We start from the raw sequence: 19,391 nt of genomic DNA, 5'->3' as shown, positions 1-19,391 counted from the left end.
GCTGACGTTTCTCATCACAGCTGAGGCAGCTCCTATTTTCTCGGATCCCGGCTACTCTGGGAATTCTAGAAAGATGTGTTAGGTGAGAGGACGTCAACCTTTGATTTGCTTTCTGTCACTGAACAGGTAGAATATGCTTTTATCTCTGCTGAAGCTGTTTTTCTCCATAACACTAGGTCTAGCCTTCTGAAAAGCTCCAATTACTTTTTCCTTTCCAGTAATTCCCTCTGTTTGCACTGACAGTTAATGAAACTAGATTCTGAAACAGCAGAAGAGGCTGAAGCTGTCAGTTACTTGCTACTATCTAAAAATGGGTTAAGAAGTACAAGTATAGGGAAAACTTTATTACTATTATTCTTTAACTATTTGGTTTGGAGGATGCCTGTTCAAAAGATGTGTCTGTTACGTGAACAGGTCTTTGACAAAAAACACTCTGTAGTTAGCCTCCCCAGCTGCAACAAAGATCCTTATTAAAGTGTGGAATAAACACATGTATATTATTATCTTTTCAGACATTTGTCTGAAAATACTTGCTCCCAGCTATTATCCTTTAAACCATCTTGTCTCAAGGAAGGCTTATGAACAAAGTCTATCTTCAAATGTTAACAGCTCCTGAAAAACTAGGGGTCCCCAGGCAGCCTGTAGTGACAAAGCACCACCATGGTCTGATGGCTCTCAAATACATGGGACAATATGGATTAAGGTTTATGGTTTGGTTTTTTTTTCCCCCAGCAAATAAGTATCTACATGAAAACAAGCCTGTATCAGACTAACAGCAATAAAAATACAGTGGAATTGCTGTTGCAGGCAAAAAGGGGGAAAGTTCTAAAACACAAGTAAGAAACTGGGATCCCAAAGACCACATAGGAATCTGAGGAAAAACATTCTTCATCCTGGCTAAATCATATCCTAAAATAGTAATTGTCTTTTGAGTCATTACTGCCTTATCTCCAAAGCTTTGATTTCACATGACCTACAATTTTCTAAACCAATGCAAAAAGACAAAACACCTACCATCACCATTTCGATAGCCCAGAAGCACTGCAGGATAATTAACAGTTCTTCAGTTCTGGCAAAAGAAGTAGAACACACTTTATAGGACAGGGACAGCTAGGTGAAGCAATCTGCTGAATCAGCCATAGATCTCTCTGTACATGACAGTAACTGAGAATACTACTTAAGCCTCATGGATGCACCATCATCCACATATACCACAGAGAGAAAAAAAGGCCTTAAAGCTCTAATATGGAAAGAAAAACTAAAATAAGAGATAAAAATGCACAGACTGAAAATGCTGTAACCCACTCAGAAGATCATGCCATCCAGACTTAAGGTTCACAGTTTGAGTCTACTCTGTGGTCTATTTGGTTTTAACTTTTCTGATCACTTTGTATTTCTGAAGTGTCCCCTTCTAGCGTGTAGGAACTACCATGTGGCCCTTTCTAGGCCAGACCAGTACATTTACTTTCCTTTGCACCATTTCCTCTGAAATTCCTGGTTTGCCACACTGCAGAAAACAGTAGATTACTGTGTGAGACACAGGATCCTGATCAGCCAAGAAACGGAAATAAATAAGAATTAAGCAAGTTAACAACCAAAAGATGGTCCAGCATCTGTATCAGTAGCTCAAATACTCCTTTTTGCTAAGTCTAACTCTGAAGGGATGTATTAAAACAGTGGCAAATATACAAGGAAGAAGAGGAGGATCTTGCTGCAGGACTAAAGAATACGAAACTCTGCCTATTTCCCCAGAGTTTCATATTTGTATAGACTGAATATAGTCTTGCAATTACTTGTGAGACCTGGTCACTGACAGACCCATTTAGGTACCCACCGAGCAGTGAATAATACACAAAATTCATGAAAGCTCAAGGCAGAAAGACTAATTCTTTTGGAATAAAACATCCAACAAAGAAAAGCACACAAACCTGCTCTTGCTAAGCATGCTGTAGCTTCGCTTTCCCTCAATTATCATAGTAAGTACAAAGTACAGAGTATCAATATCTGTTTAGCATTTGTTCTGTTAACCAAGACTTGACAGCTCTGGATTACTGGCCATAACTAGGACAAGGCAGCTTTTTTTTTTTCCAGAGCTCTTATATGGAGGGCTAGCACAACAGCCAAGGAAGAACTCAGCTACACTGGGGCTATTTTCAAGCATTTCAAACAAAACTATCAACATCTATTGCAGCAATACCAAGTGCAAGCCATCTAAGTCAGCCTGATCATTTAATCTGAAGGTAATTTATGTAACAGTTCAGTTTGGTTTGAGAAAGAGGGAGTAATAGAATTGCTTTGTTTCTTTGCTTAAATGAGAGAAGGAATCGAAAGATACCTAAGGCCAAATTCCCCTGCAAGGTTCATTTTACAGGCTCTCAGTCTTTTGGTTTTCAAAAGCCTGTCACAAAGCTATCAGTTGACACTTGTCAAACCTGACATTATGAGGCATCAAAATTGAAACTAAAAAATAATGTCAGGCAGATACTTTTCACAGTTCCTGTCTCAAGCACAATTTTAAAGCAGTTTTATTCTGCATCATGTGACTTCCAAGCAAGGCTTGCCCATGCACCAATTTGGTTACTTACTACTTTCTGTACAGGCAAAAAATTATACTCATGGACCCATGCAGATCATATACAAATATATATATATATATATGCATAATGTCAAGGTGCGAAGATACAGGGGCCAAACAACCAGCTCTACGAATCTTGACCAAAGAGACACCAGATTAACACTGACTCACGTGGATTTCCACACACACCACATTGATTAAAAAGATCAGAAAACATCTTCTTCTAGCCAGAAGGCATTTTAGAATATATGGGAGAAATCCCAACAAACTGGAAAGCTTATTTCCCATTTTCAAAGCCTAAATCACAGAAACTAAGTAGGCAAGTAGTAAACATGCACATATATGTGACCATACTTATACACAGACAACTCCTGTTCATCAGTAAGCAAATTACTCTTGTTAGCCCTAACACACAAACATGCCAGAGATTCTGTCCGTATTCGGGAAAGCCTCTACTCATTCTAGCTCAATGCTGAATGTCTCTATGGAGACAAGTTACATTTTGTAAGCCTGAGATTAGAACAAACCTGGAGGAACAGCAGTGAACAGCTGTGGGACAGAAAGCCAGGGGTTTATATTTTGTGGACAGAAAGCCAGGGGTTTATATTTTGTTAAACATATACAGACTGAAATGAATTGGGGCTTATAAATGTTGTTTATATTAATGCCAAATCTCTCTTACTAAAAGACACTTGACTGTAACCATCCCTAGCAGTTACTGTCCAGGAAACATCTATACACCCCAGAAATAGACCATAAAAAGCAGCAATTATGTAATATCAACTAGTCACTCTTAACTTAGCAAATCAATCTGAGAGCAGCTTTGTCCGAATACTCCATAAACCTTCTAGAAAACCTTTTAGCATACTTCAGTTCTGCTGGGGTCACCTCCATTTCTAAGACAGGAAACATCCCCAGTCACATTTAATGGATGATAGATACCTTATCTCTGCTTGGTACCTAGTGTTACAGCCTGGAACCAACAGCATTCAGACTGTGTCCTCTTATACAAACACAGACCTCCACTTAAGTCAACACGTACCAGTGATGTCACAAAACAGCTGCTAGTTAATCATTGTATAATGCAAAACCAATTTCTGCTTCAAACTGGGTTTTGAGATTTCATAAAGAAATAAGCTTACTAAGATATACTGAATGTGAATAAAACTAGCAGAAGCAGAGACAAAAACAGGAACCACTGCCTAAGGTAAGGACTGTAAGAAAGTAGAAACACTTTGGAAGGCACAGTAATTTCCACGCCGCTCATTGCTTCCCATGGAATTCTACTCTTTACCAATCATTCAGTTCCTAAACTGAGTCCATCCGATCTAGGGACAGAAACAGCAACCAATGATTTCATAAGAATGGAAAGACTTCACCTGCAAATTCATAAAACACTGAGAGGACACGACAGCAAACTATGTATCCAAACAGAACTACTGCTTTATCTTCAGAATTGCAGTGAAAGTGTGATAGTAACAAGCTACAAAAAAAAAAGTACTCTTTCCTGGGACCTGCATCCAGTCTGCTGAACTACAAAGTAAGTTTTAACCCAGCAACACAAAGATTCAGAGATAGAAAGCGTATCAGAAACCCAGCTTTCTACACAGTCTGGAAAAGCTCAGCAAACTATTACCTTCTGGTATTCTTTGGGAAAAGGTGAAGTCAGCTTTTCATGCAGGAGATACAAATACATGATTTTACTAGAATGCAGACACCAAAGAGCATTTAAAATCTTCAGGGAATTAAAGCATAAGGTCTTTGCCTGTTCAAGACAAAAAAAGCCAGAAAACCCCCAAAACCCAAACCAAAACTCAAAACCAAACCAAGAGAACCCCACACCTGACACCCTAAAAGCTACAAATGTGTCTTTACTTCTCACTGTACTGTAGTATTTTGTGCTACTGCGTGTTCTACCAACTGCAGCCTGAGGTGCACTTACTGCAGTTCTTAGCTCTTTCATCAAGTTGCCAGAGATCAAATGGCTGATCTGAGAATGAAAACCAACACATCCCAATGCAAGCCCACACCTTTCTTGAAAGTTCTTCAAACATTCTGCTGTGTAGAAGCAGGGTGCAGTTTCACTGCATCAGTCACAAGTTGTGTCTCATTCAGAAACTGGTGACAAGTTATGCCCAAATATGACACTTGGAATATAAAAAAAGGAAACACTCATATACCACCATCTCTACTGGGTGTTAAAATACTAAAAAAAAACCAAACCAACCAACCCTAGTATAATAAATCTCAAAGTTTCTAACCAGCAGGTCAAACAAGGTGATTCTGCCCCGCTACTCTGCTCTCATGAGACCTCACTTGGAGTACTGTGTACAGTTCTGGTGTCCCCAACACATGAAGGACATGGAACTGTTGGAGCAAGTCCAGGGGAGGGCCATGAGAATGATCAGGGGCTGGAGCACCTCCCATACAAAGACAGGCTGAGGAAACTGGGGCTGTTCAGCCTGGAGAAGAGAAGCTGGGTGAAGACCTCATAGCAGCCTTCCAGTATCTGAAGGGGGCCTATAGGGATGCTGGAGAGGGACTCTTCATTAGGGACTGTAGTGACAGGACAAGGGGTAACGGGTTCAAACTGAAAAAGGGGAAGTTTAGATTGGATATAAGGAGGAAATTCTTTCCTGTTAGGGTGGTGAGGCACTGGAATGGGTTGCCCAAGGAAGCTGTGGCTGCCCCATCCCTGGTGGTGTTCAAGGACAGGTTGGGTGGGGCTTTGAGCAACCTGATCTGGTGGGAGGTGACCCAGCCTGCAGCAGGGGACTGGAACTAGATGAGCTTTAAGATCCCTTCTGAAACAAACCATTCTATGATTCTATGAAGACTGAAATACTTAGGGAAACTAATAAAGAAACTACAAACTACTATGTCTTTTACAGGGCACAAAGTTCACACAGGTACTGCAAGATAGTCTCAATTTTATGCTGATGGTAAAGCGACCTGCTTCATATTAGGTGACATCAAATGAGGCATCTGTACTTTATGGGTAACAAAGAACACCTATGGCCTCTCACATGTACATGGCTAACAGCTACTCTTGAACAAGTAGGTTAATGCTATACTTCTCACCTGATCATCTTCTTCATCCTCTTCATCTTCTGCCAGACGCTGCCTGCCCACTTCATACAGTCTGCAAACTGTATCCATATTCATGGCATCCATGCTCCCTTGATTCTGAAGAGGAGATGCCCACACAGGAATTAGCCCCAGGAATTAAGCTCAGTGTTCATATTCAGTGCTGTATCTGATCTCAGCCACAGAAACATTCACAAAATCTTTTCCTCCCATTTAGTAACAGCAGTACAATTAGCACTAAAACCAAGTTCTTTTGGTTTCAAGGACCAGTCCAGGAGTGATGTAGAGATTTACTTTCTGCTTCCATCACCTGCAAGTCACACACTTACTAGTAGATTTAAAACATTTACTGGATCCTTAACATGCTACGGGTCCATTCTCACCTGACTACACACCACTTCCCTATAAATTTGCCTCCCTGACATATCATTGAACCATACGCCTTGAGAGAATGCTAAAAGCTGTCATATTGCAAGAGTTCAAGCAGACAGTAGTCTGACCCCAGCAACCACTGCTGCCACATACCCTGAAGTAACATTTCCAATGGCTCCTATAAATGAAAGTTTTCATTATCTGGGCCTCACTACGTTGACAACTCCAACTCCAGGAGTTACAACATGAAGCTTGTCCTCCTATAAATTCTTGACTAGCTTTTTGTTGTCTTTAAGGATCAGTGGTTCAGAGTATTAACTAGACAGGATTTTAAATTAGTCCATACTCAGGGTCAAGAAACTAGGTACTGGCAACATACTATTGGACAAAGAACTGGACCCGTTAGTTTAATTTTACTTCCCCCCCTACCAAACAAGAAGTTTCACTCAGTAACTTTGGCTTCAAATCCTTAGCTTCTGGATTTTGCTAGGAAGACAAGTGAAAAAGGAACAATAAGAGTGATTCACAGAAAAGCTCCATGGGAAGTCCCAGGAAGATTACTTTCCTGGTTATTTGATACAGTGCAAATTTTAATAGGAAATTACTGCTATAAATAGGTTAAAAATTGCATTTCTCTATGCTTATGAAAAGGAAAACCTCTTCACATTTTAAAATGGGAAGTGTTTGAAGAAGAGAGGCAAGCGTGTTTGGAAGTTTAAGGAATCGCAGGCAGAAACAGAAGACTGCTGTGGGTGGACAAGAAAAAACTAACAACATATTTACCATCATCAGAACACCACCACTGCCTGGGACATGAATTTAACATTAGGAACTCCAGAATCATCACTTTTGAAGGTTTTAAGAAGAAACTAGAAGTATTGCGCTCAAACCGCAGCTACAGAGCCCAGAGTGTATTCTTAACTCCTTTACCTCAATGACAGCCAGATAGCAGTCCTTGCTGTCTGTGCACAAGTCGAAGATATTCCGCTTGACGTCAATGGTAGCTGGAAAACATCACAAAACAAACTCAGTGGTTAACTGCATATTACTCAATGCTTGCTGAAATAAAAGATCTAAGTCTAAAAGCAGATAATAAAATTGTGGGACAAGAAACAACAGCTGAAGTGAAATAAACATTTGTAACAAACTCCACCTGTAATAAGGAATAAACATGCTGGAGGCTGTCATAAAAAATAGCCAGGTAAGTTCTTAACCCACTCTGCAAAGTGTCTCATCCCTTGATAACACATTTATTGGCTTCTCTAAGCACAGTAAACAACAGATAATCTTCCAGGATAGGTGGCAACCAAGGGACCGAGTTGTGAGCCATGTCTCCTTTCATAGCAAACCCCACATTTGTTTATGTCCATAGCAGCAATTAGCCTAGCTGCAGAAGCTTTGCAAGCTGGAGGCCAAACTGACAGCATTCTGAACTACCAGCAAGGGGAAATGCTGCTGGGAAAAGGGGAGGTGGGGACGGACTTTCTGAAAATGGACCAAAGACATCTTGGCCAAATGACCTACATTGTCAGATTATGCCCTACTTGGAAAGATGAAAGGAAAATAAAGCCAAAAATGCCGAATGGGAGCAAGTAAGACAGTCACACACTGAACAGGATATGATAGTTGAACCTATTTCAGTGTTAAACCCAACTGCCACACTTCAGTCAGAGCAGGTCATAGCAGGATTTTTGTCACTCATGCAAAGGAATGCAGGAAGTGAAGGTTACTAAGCAGAACTTTCAATAAATCTTTAAACCTCCGGACCAAGCTATTTGCTTCTCTCTTACCTATAGGTTTATAATCAGTTGCATTAAATGTCCTGAAAGAAGAGCCAAAGGGACTTCTCATTCTCTCCTCCAGAAGGTCATCTTCATCATCTGCCTGCAGCATAGCTGATACAAAGAAAAGATTATGCCACAAATCCACCTTCCATTCATCATGATCATTAATCAACTTAAGATCAAATTAGACTCTTAAATGAATTTTCTTTTTATTTAATAGCTTAGTAAGATCCGTTTGATGTATACTCTTCAGAGCTGCCTTTATTGATACTGCAGATCACTGAAAATTAATACAGAGGATAAAATTCTTCTCAAGCATCATCAGATCTGCTGTTACACACATTTTCTTTTTCAATAGGTTGATTTTTAATCTCACAAATGAGTTGTGGTATTGCTGTTAGAAAAAACTGACTTTGTCAGCAACACACAGAGCATAAATATCCTGTAAAAAACAGTTCACACATGCCAGTAAGGCCTGGAGTGAGACAGACTCTCTGAAGCTTCCAGTTTCACAGAACAAGAGAACTTATCTCAAACCAGAGGTGATCAAGGACAGTAATGTGAAACTGAGAAGTCCTACCTCCATACATAACTGTGCCAGTATAGTTGAAGACCACACGACACTGGTCCAGTGCAGGTACTGTGTGTAATAAATGAAAAGTTCGGAGGTCCCACTGAAAAAAAACAGGCTAAGGAGCAACAAACAATCAAAAGTCTCTATTTTCTTTTCAGTACAGCATCAAACAACTGATTGTGTTCAAGAAACACCACTGCCACCCTCTTGCAAATATGGCAGAACCAGAGCTAAATTCTAGCACCACAATCCCTTCCATGTGTTCAAACTGAAAAAGCTCTTACACTCAAAATGCCACTCCTAGTTATGAGAAGTTACTGCAGTAGCTTCAAGGTTGATCTTGGGATGGGAATAGAGCAGAGGTACCACACAATATATTACTAAAGAAAATCTCTCTTACTCTCTCTCTGTGTTAAGTATTTCCTCTAGGCTGTATCAGAGGCAGAATCTAGATTTAAGTTAGCTAGCTCTGACAGCCCCTACTTACTTCAGTGTTCACAGACAAAACTGTTGTTACCATTCATAACCTGTAACACAACAGATGATTAATACGATTTCTGCAAACAGCTACTTGTTTATCAACATAAATTCTTTATGTCCAGCACGTCATTTATCAGAGTGGCCAAAAGGATACAATTTCTGTGTTGACTATGACCTCTAGCCCATTGGGATGGAAAACACCACTGATGGTCATGTTGAATTTGTCAAACTTGTGGATGGCTTGTGCTGATCTGACATCCCAGAGGACACCATCATTTAGGACAAGATCATCAGTGGGGTTAAAAGTGGCACAGTTCTTCTTGTAGTTGTTGGCAAGATCTGGGTTAAACAGAGTCAATAGCTTGTTGCCAGTCTGAATATCATAGATCTTTTAGATTAAAAAGAAAAAGAAAGATTAGTCACAATTTGTAATGTACCTGTGCCTAAGTCCAGCCCATGTTCCCCCTTCTAGATTGTTTCCAGAATCACCCCTTTTCCTATTTTGCTTTTCCATTTCAAGTGAGAGTGTTCCCAAGATAAGCCTTCCCACCAGACCTTTACTTGTTCTTCACAGCTGGAACCTAGTCTCACAACATGTTTCGGCCAGTACTTAGCTTACTGCAAGCTCACTGATATATTTCAATACGATCAGGATTAGCTCCAGAAAAACTAACCCCATCATGAAAAGTGGGCTGCAAAGCTGCAGTCACAAGGTACCACTTAGCCAGAAACTGTTTGGAAATGGAACTGCCTTCAGAGCAGATGGTATTTACAAACACAAAACTCCACACACTGAGGGGAAAAAAGCCAGAAACTGTTGAAGAGGAGTTAAACTTCCTGGCAACTTTGTGAGCTTTGTCCCAACAAACTTTTGGAAGATACAAAGGTAAAAAGGGCTTTAACTAGTACAAAGGCTTTATGACCATCTTCTCCTATAAATTTGACCTGTACCATCCCTCAGAGCCTAGCCCTCACTCAAACCCGAGAGGAAAACAATCTCTAGAATTAGAAAACAAATCTGTTTACCACATAAACACACAATACACAAACTGATCTTATAACAAATCAGAGCAGTATGTAAAATCACACATAATTTGAATAAATCATGTTTCATGACAATTTCTTATGCAAATACTCTCAAAAGAGACAGTGCCTATAATGAATGTAAATTAACACAGAACAGAAGCATTCTGAAGCCCATGTCTGTCACATCTGCAGGTATTCATATAAAAAAATTAGATTCTCTGGAAATAATTAAAAAATTTAAATACCCAAATATTAATTAATAATTAAATAGTAATTTAAGATACCCAAAAGCAAGTGGCAAATTTGGGGGACAAAAGGAGAACACTTTTAATAGGCCATTTCCCACAGATGTTGGCTGAGCTACTCTTAACAGTGGAACTTTTATTATCATTATTACTGACAAGTAAGGCAAAGGAGGCAACTTCAGGCACTGGGGGGGAAAGGAGGGGAAGGGGAAGTCCTGCATGATATGTCTCAAAGCAAAACAAAGCAAATGCCACAACTGCCCAGAATACTAACTACAGAGGCAAGACATTGCACACAGTGTGCTACATTTGGTTTGGAATGGTCAAGTTTATACCCTTAGACACAGGGAGAAGTTATTTGACACTTTCTAAGCTTTCTTCTAAAGCCTCTTAGTTCATCAGCTGCACAGAGCATCACAGCACCCGGATCTGTATAAATGTTCTCTGAAGAATTATATTCTTGTCCCAGCTTCACAACCATGACCTTTGCTGATACTTACATGGGCAATGTCTGCTTTTGTGCCAATGACCCTATCCTGAGAGTGCTTGCTGAATTCCACATAGTGGTCATCAGGGAAGGAATGCCTGTAGATAGAGTCAGTAAAGAAGTAAAGGAACTGAAGATTCAAATCACCTTGTGAACCAAGCACTACCCCAACACCTCCAGCAGAGGTTTCAACAATTCAGAAAACTAAAAAAGTAGAGAAAAGGCTTTGGCAGGAAAATATCTATTACAAACACAGCCTTTACAGCAGACCAGTGAAAAAACAAGCAGCAAATTCAGACTTGTCATCAACAGGGTCTGCCATGAGCATAACGCTATTTAGAGGACTGAGCAATGAACAGCACCATGAATGTTCAAACACACATGCAAGCCTGGGGCACATGAAACTTTTTATCTGACAAATGCCCCCTAGCTGACCTAAAACAGGTCACAACAGAACTGTTGCTTACAACTAAGGTAGACAACAGTCAAACCTTATAAAAGCAAAGAACCTTCCACCCATTTTTTTTAACAAGAAGGAACAAATGTTAGTACTGAATTCCTATTTAAATAGCTTTATTCAGGGCTGAAATAGCTTGTATCCAGGTCTGAAAATCTCACCAAGCCAATCACTGTGCTAGGAAAATCCTGTAACTGGCTACAGAAATATTGTCAAGATAATTTACAAACATGAGAATAAAATTGCAAACGTACGTCTTTGCCTTCAGAGACAACAGTGATTCCACTTATCTAGCTTGCATTAAACAGGACTTTAGGTAGTCAGAATTTAGCAAAGCTGCCTGTACCAAATAAAATAGGGAAGATACTCAACAGAGGAAAGGCAGCATATTTTATTTTTTCACAAGAGACTTTGAGAGCTGAGCTGTACTGTTCTTTCAGGATTTGTTCTTAAGAGTTTCTGCCTATATTGAATGGTTCTTCTAACTGCAAAATACCCCACAGCTGGCTCAGAGTATACCTACTTCATATCAAAGACAGACTTCATTCCCCACAAGGCAGACAAAGGTTGGCTCCACGTAGCAGATGTCAGCAATAAAGATCCATCCTATATTTTCAGTTGGGAGTGGAGGGGGAGGAAGGGAAAAGAATATCAAGGAAAACAGAGGTTATTTTGCCTGTACATTTTAACTTACAATATGAACTTTGGAACTGTAGCAGATTTTGTGCTTATTAAACTATTCCTATGAGGATAAAGTCTAGGTATCTAATATGTATTAAGAGAAAGAGCCCCAGGCAGACAAAGGAAAATGTTATAGATAACAATGGGAACTATCTATGATTTTAATAGAAACAAATCAGGATAATCCATGCTTGTATTTTGCTGCCCTGTGAGTAGAGTTCATTCTACTTATAATTCCTTTTATTTCTTCCTAGAATCATCCCCCAAAATATTTATTTCTCCAACAGAGGTTATATAAACTGATATCTTATCACACATTTATCGTAAATACATAATCAATTTAAGCATTTTTCCACTTCCAAGCATATATATTCATTACTTATGAATGTACATAGCCACTTGTGCATCTTTTCTATTATCATGGGAAGAAAAACAAATACTAATTCTAGAACTCACAGACAGAGAGCCTGTGAGTATGTAACTACTACAAGCACTTTAATGACAGGCATTGCAGCCCACCCAGCAGTGCATTTTAGATTTACATATCCAGATAGGCTCACAACATACTAGGGCTTAGGCTATGAGAACTTCTAAAACTCAGAACAGGTCTTTGATTACTCACCCTGGATGGCTCAAGGTGCGTGATGGCAGAGTTATGGCAGTTGTAACTGGCCTCTTCCTGTCCACCAAACACATTATAGAGTTTCAACTGCCCTGTGCAAGTACCCAGCATTAAGAATCGTTCCCTTGCAGAAAACGCACAACAGGTAAAGCCACTCTCATCCTCATTTGCTTCCCTGAACACAGAAATAGGCCGGAACCTGGAGAAGGTAGAAACAGAAGGGTCAGCCAAAAGACAGAAGAAAAGCAAAAACTAAAATGCTGCATGATGATATTAAATCCAGTCCCTAAATGTCATGTAGGTACAACTTACAGCTTTCTTCTAGGACAAGCTAAGTGCAAGTTGTAAGACTAGTGCTCAAGTGAGTGTGTTACAACCATGTTTGCATCATTTCAGGGTTTGTTTTGCACTATTAAGTACTTCTGTTAAAGGACATCATTAAGTTGAAGCATTTTGAGTCCATCTTCAAATCTCCATTGATGGAAAACCTGTAATGCTGTCACCTGGATAAGTAGAGACAGTCAGCAAAAAATCTTCTCACAGTTCTGAAACACTCAACACAAAAAGACCCAGGACATCAGCCAAATAACCTCCTATCATAATTTCCCAAGCTCATACTGGTTTCACTGTGAAGATGCTTTCATCTATGTGTCACCTTTATTTTTATAAACTTTACATCATCTTCTAATATAACCTCTGCAAAGAAAGGCCACAGAAAAAGGTTAACAATTGTGGTGCTGTGGATATAGCTGCAAGAGCAAAACATGGATTCTGCTGTCCTGCATCTGTCAGCCGACCAACCTCAAGGCTATGCTACACTCCTGTGTAAAACCAGTGATACATACTTACCTTCCAATGGAAAACAAAGAGCTGTAAGCTTCATTAGTCAACGTTGCTACTGAATTAACATAATACTGGAAATAAAGTGTGCTTTATGTACTAAGGGTCAGTATAAGAAAAACAGAACAACTTCTGAAAAAGCTTTTCAAGGCTCTCCCACTTGTCACTGTTGAATTGAAACACTTTTCTCTTCAAGGATATTCCTCTGTGGGACTGCACAGCCTGAATCCAGGTAAGGCTTTTTGTCACAGGATACATCCTGAGAGGGATCAAGAAACATTTTTCTTCCTTACCTGCTAAATATAAGGTGTCTATCAAAGCAGCCACCATCCACCCCTCCGTACTTCGGAAAGGCTGCCCTGCGGGTCAGCCGTGAGGTAAAGTTAGTTGGCGCTTGGCGCCTCTGTTTTGGCTCAGGACACTGGTGGGGAGTAAAAAGAGAGAAAGGGGGACAGGTGGCAACAGGGTTCTTGCAGCGGGCGTGCTGCTCCCTAAGGTACTCTGTGATTATACTGTCCAGGGTGGGTGGGGAAGGAAGGTGTCTGTCCAACTGCTTTTTGATAGCTGGGCTCTGGCTGTAGGCGCCATGGTCCGATTTTTGTCGCAACACTCTGATTTTTCTGCCGTTGCAGGGAGATGGCCGCTCCCTCACAAAACTAATCCTGCCAATCAGAGGAGAGTTACTGGCATAAGAAGGGCCTGGAAGAGCAAGTGGACCTTGGGATGCAGATGGCCTTGTCTGAGCATGGACAGAGGTGGCAGTGGAACCTACAGATGTGTGGCTACTCAAACGGGCTGAGATGCCATTAGCTATGCGAGGAGTGCGAGGCAGGGTCACAGGAGAGGCAGCAGCCGCAACAGGGGTGAAGGCAGATGAATGAGATGCTGCAGTCATAGGTAGATCAGCCTCTTTAGTAAGGATAGATGCAGTTTCTCCTAGGCCCTTGGAGATGAGATGGTTCCGAATCAGGAGCAGCAGCTCCTTCTCGGGAAACGTGATCCTTGACTGGGCCACCACATCTGCTTTCTGCAACCGAGCCAGAGACACATCTGTGCCAATCAGCAATGGCTTCCCCGAGACACGCTCGATCAGCTCTGCAGCGTATTTGCAAAACTTGACATGCTCACTGCGCTTGTCCTGGAGCACCGGCTCCTTCATCAGCTGCTGAATTTGGCAGCTGCTGAAGAGCGGCAGTTTGCTGATGATCTGCCGGACAGTGCTGCTACGCGAGAGCCCCACCAAGGCTTTGCAGGATAACGCCCGGATCTGATCTGCATCTGTGATTGGCATCTTTATAGACAGCAATGACAGCAGCACTTTGATGCCATTGTTGGACTGTACCACATTCCACATCTTGGCTAATGTGTGCTCACTGCTCTTGGGCGCCTGAGGAAGCTTTCGACGAGGAGTTCCAGAGATGAATTTGCCAATACTGGAGATCCGATTATCTGGGCCGCACACACAGTTGATGATGATTTGAAGGGCTGATTTCTGAATCTCAGCATCATGGATGAAAAACTCACCCTCAGCAACTCCAAGGATGATACTAATACCTAGTGAGGGAAACAAATAGTTTCTTTAGTACTGTAAAATGTATCTTACACAGTTCATCAGAAAAGTAAGGGCGTCTTCAACAAATGTGTGTAAAAGAGGTAATTCTGTTTTCATTCTGGGAATTCCTGACATTCTCTTAATAAGTGTAAGACATATTCTACCTCCCTCGCAAAACATTTTCATACACAGATGCTCCTCCACTTCATCACCAGTAAGTGGTCAATCTTTCAGAGAAGGTGATCAGGCATGGCCCAGAACACAAAGCCTGGGATAGCCGGCACAGAGAAAGATGCACAGGCACGCCTCTGATTCTTACTGCAGAAAGCAACTGTCTTGTATAAATACTAACAAAGTGGAAACAGAGAAGAAAGAAGGGGACCCTGTTATACAAGAAAAAAAACAAAACAACAAACCAAACCAACACCCATATCACAGCTTCCAAAGGGAGGCAGGCCTGACAAAGTACCTGTTTGTTTCATGTTGCTTCAGAAGATCAAAACCCTCACTCAAGAAAGAACTGGTGTTTTGTCTAGAAAAAGGATTTGTGCAAAATAAATCCTTTTGCCCATACCTAACTCTGCCTTTTTCTATTCTTAAGAAAATAGAGTCAAGCCCCAGTTAATGCATAAGCCCTAGATCTGATCCCCGCACATCTCATTCATTTGCATACTGAACCTGCAGATAACCATTCGAGCATAACTTAAACAACTATAAGTGCTCCTCTCCCATATTCTCAGATGCCATATCCCCAGGAGAACTAAATTTCTGGGAAGTTCAGGAACCTAATACTCCCATTACAACAGCAGATTTGCCTCCATTTGTATTTAATGAGCTCTTGAAAACAAGTGCAACTCAAAGACCATGTCTTCAAATCTGTAACCCAGCCACAGTTCTAATCATGACACAATTCTAACCACAGTCTACTCTCCCATGTATTTGCATCCTTGACAATAACTCTAAATACATGAATTACTTTAACCCTTGTCTCACTAACCCCAGGTGAGAGACAGCTAAAAAACATGTAGCAGAAGACAACTGATAAGTAAGTCATAAGGACCATATTCAGCTTACCCACAGTGGAAACAGTAGATCCAGCTTCATCTAACACATCCACAGGTTCTGCCAGCTGCAACTGGATTTTAGGAACCACAGTCAGGATGGCTAGTACATCCAAAGCGTATCGTACTGTGTCGTTCCTGGAAGACAACAGAAAGACTTCTTAGAGGTATACACAGAGAGTTGTTTCGATACATAACATAGTATTCAAGCTATTCTGCTCCAACAAATAGGAGTAAATCAGTCCCATCTGACGTATTTAATGGTGCCTTTTCATTTTAGTAGGTTTCACTTTTAATGGGCTTGCCTCCACAGAAGGCAGTGCTCACATGCATACCATTGCCTGCAGTCTGTCAACATTCATCCCACACTGCCCACAGGCTCCTAAAAGCACTGTCAATTTCTGTTTATGTAAGCAAGAATGTTAAGACTTATCCACAAAAGTATTCTAAATTAAGCTTCGAAATCTAACATTAACTGTACATGGTAGATGGAAAACACATCTAAAATACAGTCACAGTCAACTAGGAAGGACGTTTTTCTGAAGTGAAGGGAAACTGTTCAGCAGTAGAACAGGCAACTGTGATAGGAAAAAGGCATCAACACAGGCACCAGTTTAAGAAAGACACAGGCACATGGAAGATGAAAAGAGCTGACAAACAAGGGGCAGGAGAGCAGAATGCAAGAAAAGGGGTGAAGGCTTGTAAGCCCATGTGGGAAGGTAACAGTTAACCCAAGCAGCAATTAGAAAACAGCTGCAGAGAATAAAAAACAGGAGAACAGAAACTACCCAGGAGAGTGCAACCTGAGAGAGGGAAAGGTAGGCAGGGGACTGCAGAAACAAAACAGATTTCAAGGCTTTCAAGTTGAATTAGGAAAGGAACTCATGCAGGCAGCAGAAATAAGGAGGGGGGAATCCTGGTGACAAGAATACTGCTTATGACAATTAGTTACAGCAAACAGTGACTCACCAGAACATATCTCTAGAGATATCTCAGTTCACTCTGGGAAGCAGATGGTCATTAGGATAAATAAAGACTGGAAATTTGCACCCATCCTCCTTTTGAACTGGGGACAGGATCCTAATGGTATTCTATCACAGTTTCCTTTCTTTTCTAAGGATGCTGCAAATATTTTGGGTAGGGAGACTGAGGGAAAGATAACAGAATATTGTGGTGCTCTCACAGCTTGTCTGCAGTCAAGACAAGGGAGAAACTTAAAAGTGGAGCACTATAAGGTGAGCTCCCCCTAACACCATGTTGAGTTTAACAGCTGGTTGTGTATCTTCTAGGAACATGAACCTGAGCAATCCACAGTAACAATCTTCAGTCTTTTTCCTATCTTGAATACTGGCTTGTTGCATATTCACACAACTCTTCTGTACAGCTGTATCTGCTCAGGAAACTTCAAACACCAAAAATCAAAGTGATACACAGTGTCCTTTTCAAGTCAGCTACATTTACTACACCCGAACAGACAATCCACCTCTTTCCAGGATTAAGAGATCTTCATTTCACCCTCTACTTCAAAGGTTTTTTAGTCTAACAAAAAGATGAATTATGAGACAGAAAGTGATTAAGCTCTACTATGACGCTGATTTGACAGAAATCAAAGGCCTGAGGCATTTTGGCTCTTCAGAAATCCCTCTCTACCTCAAAATTTTAGTCCTGCTTTCCACGTTGTTAACTTCTACAAGCACCGAGTAGCTACAGCACAGGCCCTAACAGCACTAACCAGTATGGGCCTGTTTTAAATGCTATCAGAAAGGTAGAAAACTCTCAAAATGCAATGTCCTGCCCAATAACTGCAACTTACTTTACTAAAATGCAGTACCACAGCAAACTGCTCACCTTGCATAGTACGTCTTCCAGTTGCATGCTATTGAAATGAGCTGAAGCATGAGTTGGACACAAGACAATTTGAGGAAAACCTCTGCTGGCTCCCAGAAGAGCTGTGCTGGACCATATTCAATCAGGAACTCCATCATCTCTACAATCTGCTCATGGGTATATGAACAGGCCTGCGGGGAAATAAAGTTGAAAGCATTAGAAGAGATCACAAGGGTTACAAACCTGCACTATGATATTCTGTTATCAAGTCCCCCACTGCTGGCATTTAACCAAAAATGACATTCACGAAGAGCAGACCAAAACTGTCTCTTGCAGATTAAGTATTTACTGTCTGATTTATTCCCCAATTAGAAAAGAGTACAGCAACTGTCACTATAATATACAATAATAAGCTTAAGAAAAATATCCTTTAAGTTTCTTTGCAGTCCTACAAGGCTTAGGCCAATTTAAGAAATTACATTAAATTAAAACTCTACTTAGTAGCTTTTACGCTATTAATGTAGTAGTCACTAGATTATCATTCAAAATGTATTTCTCCTAAGCACTAAAAAAAGCTGCAAAAAATAACAATTAGTTTCTAAGTTTTGACTACAAAACCTACTAAAGAAAAAAAAGGAAATTCCTAACAAGCATTCCTTTCAATAATTTGTTTAAATTACATAAGAAGGCAACAGCTTACATACATTTCTTTAGTTACCAAAATAACTGATTTTTGCAGGAGCAAAAGCCCCCTTGTGTTTTCTTATTTCAGCTCTTATACATGGCCAGGACAAGAATCTTCCTGATTGTTCCTAAAAACAATGGTGTATGAAAGACATTTCTGTTTTCATTATAAAATCAAACTTATTTCCAAGTTTTTCAATATTGTGGCATTTTCTGTACATAAAAATACTGCCCTTTCAGAGATTAAAAGATCAAAAATCCCACAAATATAAAAAAAAAACCCTGCCTTTAACTTAAGCTTTTGAGAGATGGAAATGGAACATCATTCTAATGTATCAAATTATTACTTAATCAAATGTAGTTCAGATGAACCTTAAAGGCTCTTCTGTATTGCAGTTTCATTCCACAAGGCAGGAAAAAAGTACAATTAAAATCCCTATCTCTGTAAGTTGCACACTGCCTAGTTATTCCACTGGCTTCCAAAGACATCCATGTATTCCTGCAGCTTAGATTCACTTGAAAAATGCAACCACCATGTTAACAGCTTGTAACATGCTACTCACCTTGTAGGGGGGCTGTGGATGGACCAGAATGCCACCCTCAGTGCGCTGAAGTGACTGCTTCACCTGTTCAAGTTTGATAGCAAGGTGAGCCTCAAAGTACCGACGCAAGGCCATGCAGGTGTGTTTCCCAGTCTGGCGACTGGCAAAGATCTCATCATCACTCAAGAGGGCTCCTTGGTCTTCCAGGTTTAAGATCTCAAGAGTGCTTATCTTCAGGAAGAGGTTGGGTGGGAGGCAAAAAGAAAGTTTCATCAGCTCACTCTTTGGGGGGGTGGAAAAAGCACCTTCAATTCTCAGCGGCACTTGCACTAAACCAAACAACTTCCCTTGCACACAAGACATACACAAGCTCTCTCCGAGAGCTGACAAAAGTTGGCTGAATAGAAAAGGCTATCTGCATATAGCAAGTTTAAAAAGAACCACTTCCCCCTACCTATGAAGAAAGAAATCCAGAAGAGAAGTGACATCAGTGTA

The 19,391-nt window shown here is 40.6% G+C and overlaps 1 protein-coding gene across 4 annotated transcripts in view; it reads right to left on the bottom strand.

Moving 5' to 3' along the window:
• The window catches only part of DCAF1 (DDB1 and CUL4 associated factor 1), a 56,026-nt gene that overhangs the window by 14,301 nt on the left and 22,334 nt on the right, over nucleotides 1-19,391 (bottom strand). For 3 of the 4 annotated variants that reach the window (XM_061458263.1, XM_061458261.1, XM_061458262.1), the window contains exons 11-22: nucleotides 18,918-19,127; nucleotides 17,692-17,861; nucleotides 15,857-15,981; nucleotides 13,524-14,784; nucleotides 12,391-12,589; nucleotides 11,611-11,693; nucleotides 10,644-10,728; nucleotides 9,027-9,260; nucleotides 8,399-8,492; nucleotides 7,825-7,929; nucleotides 6,965-7,038; nucleotides 5,657-5,761 (exon numbers count right to left, since the gene is read on the bottom strand). In XM_061458263.1, coding sequence (XP_061314247.1) covers nucleotides 5,657-5,761; nucleotides 6,965-7,038; nucleotides 7,825-7,929; nucleotides 8,399-8,492; nucleotides 9,027-9,260; nucleotides 10,644-10,728; nucleotides 11,611-11,693; nucleotides 12,391-12,589; nucleotides 13,524-14,784; nucleotides 15,857-15,981; nucleotides 17,692-17,861; nucleotides 18,918-19,127 — 2,745 coding nt within the window. Of the gene's footprint in view, nucleotides 1-1,014; nucleotides 1,070-5,656; nucleotides 5,762-6,964; nucleotides 7,039-7,824; nucleotides 7,930-8,398; nucleotides 8,493-9,026; nucleotides 9,261-10,643; nucleotides 10,729-11,610; nucleotides 11,694-12,390; nucleotides 12,590-13,523; nucleotides 14,785-15,856; nucleotides 15,982-17,691; nucleotides 17,862-18,917; nucleotides 19,128-19,391 lie in introns of all 4 variants that reach the window. The other variant, XM_061458264.1, reaches the window with a different exon arrangement.

Source organism: Pezoporus flaviventris, unplaced genomic scaffold (genome assembly GCF_033815535.1).
Source record: "Pezoporus flaviventris isolate CSIRO_AGI_PZ_B2104156 unplaced genomic scaffold, CSIRO_AGI_Pfla_v1 ptg000026l, whole genome shotgun sequence".
Lineage (NCBI taxonomy): Eukaryota > Metazoa > Chordata > Aves > Psittaciformes > Psittacidae > Pezoporus > Pezoporus flaviventris.
The sequence above is the reverse complement of the archived record's forward strand: the minus strand, read 5'-3'. Positions and strand labels throughout refer to the sequence as shown.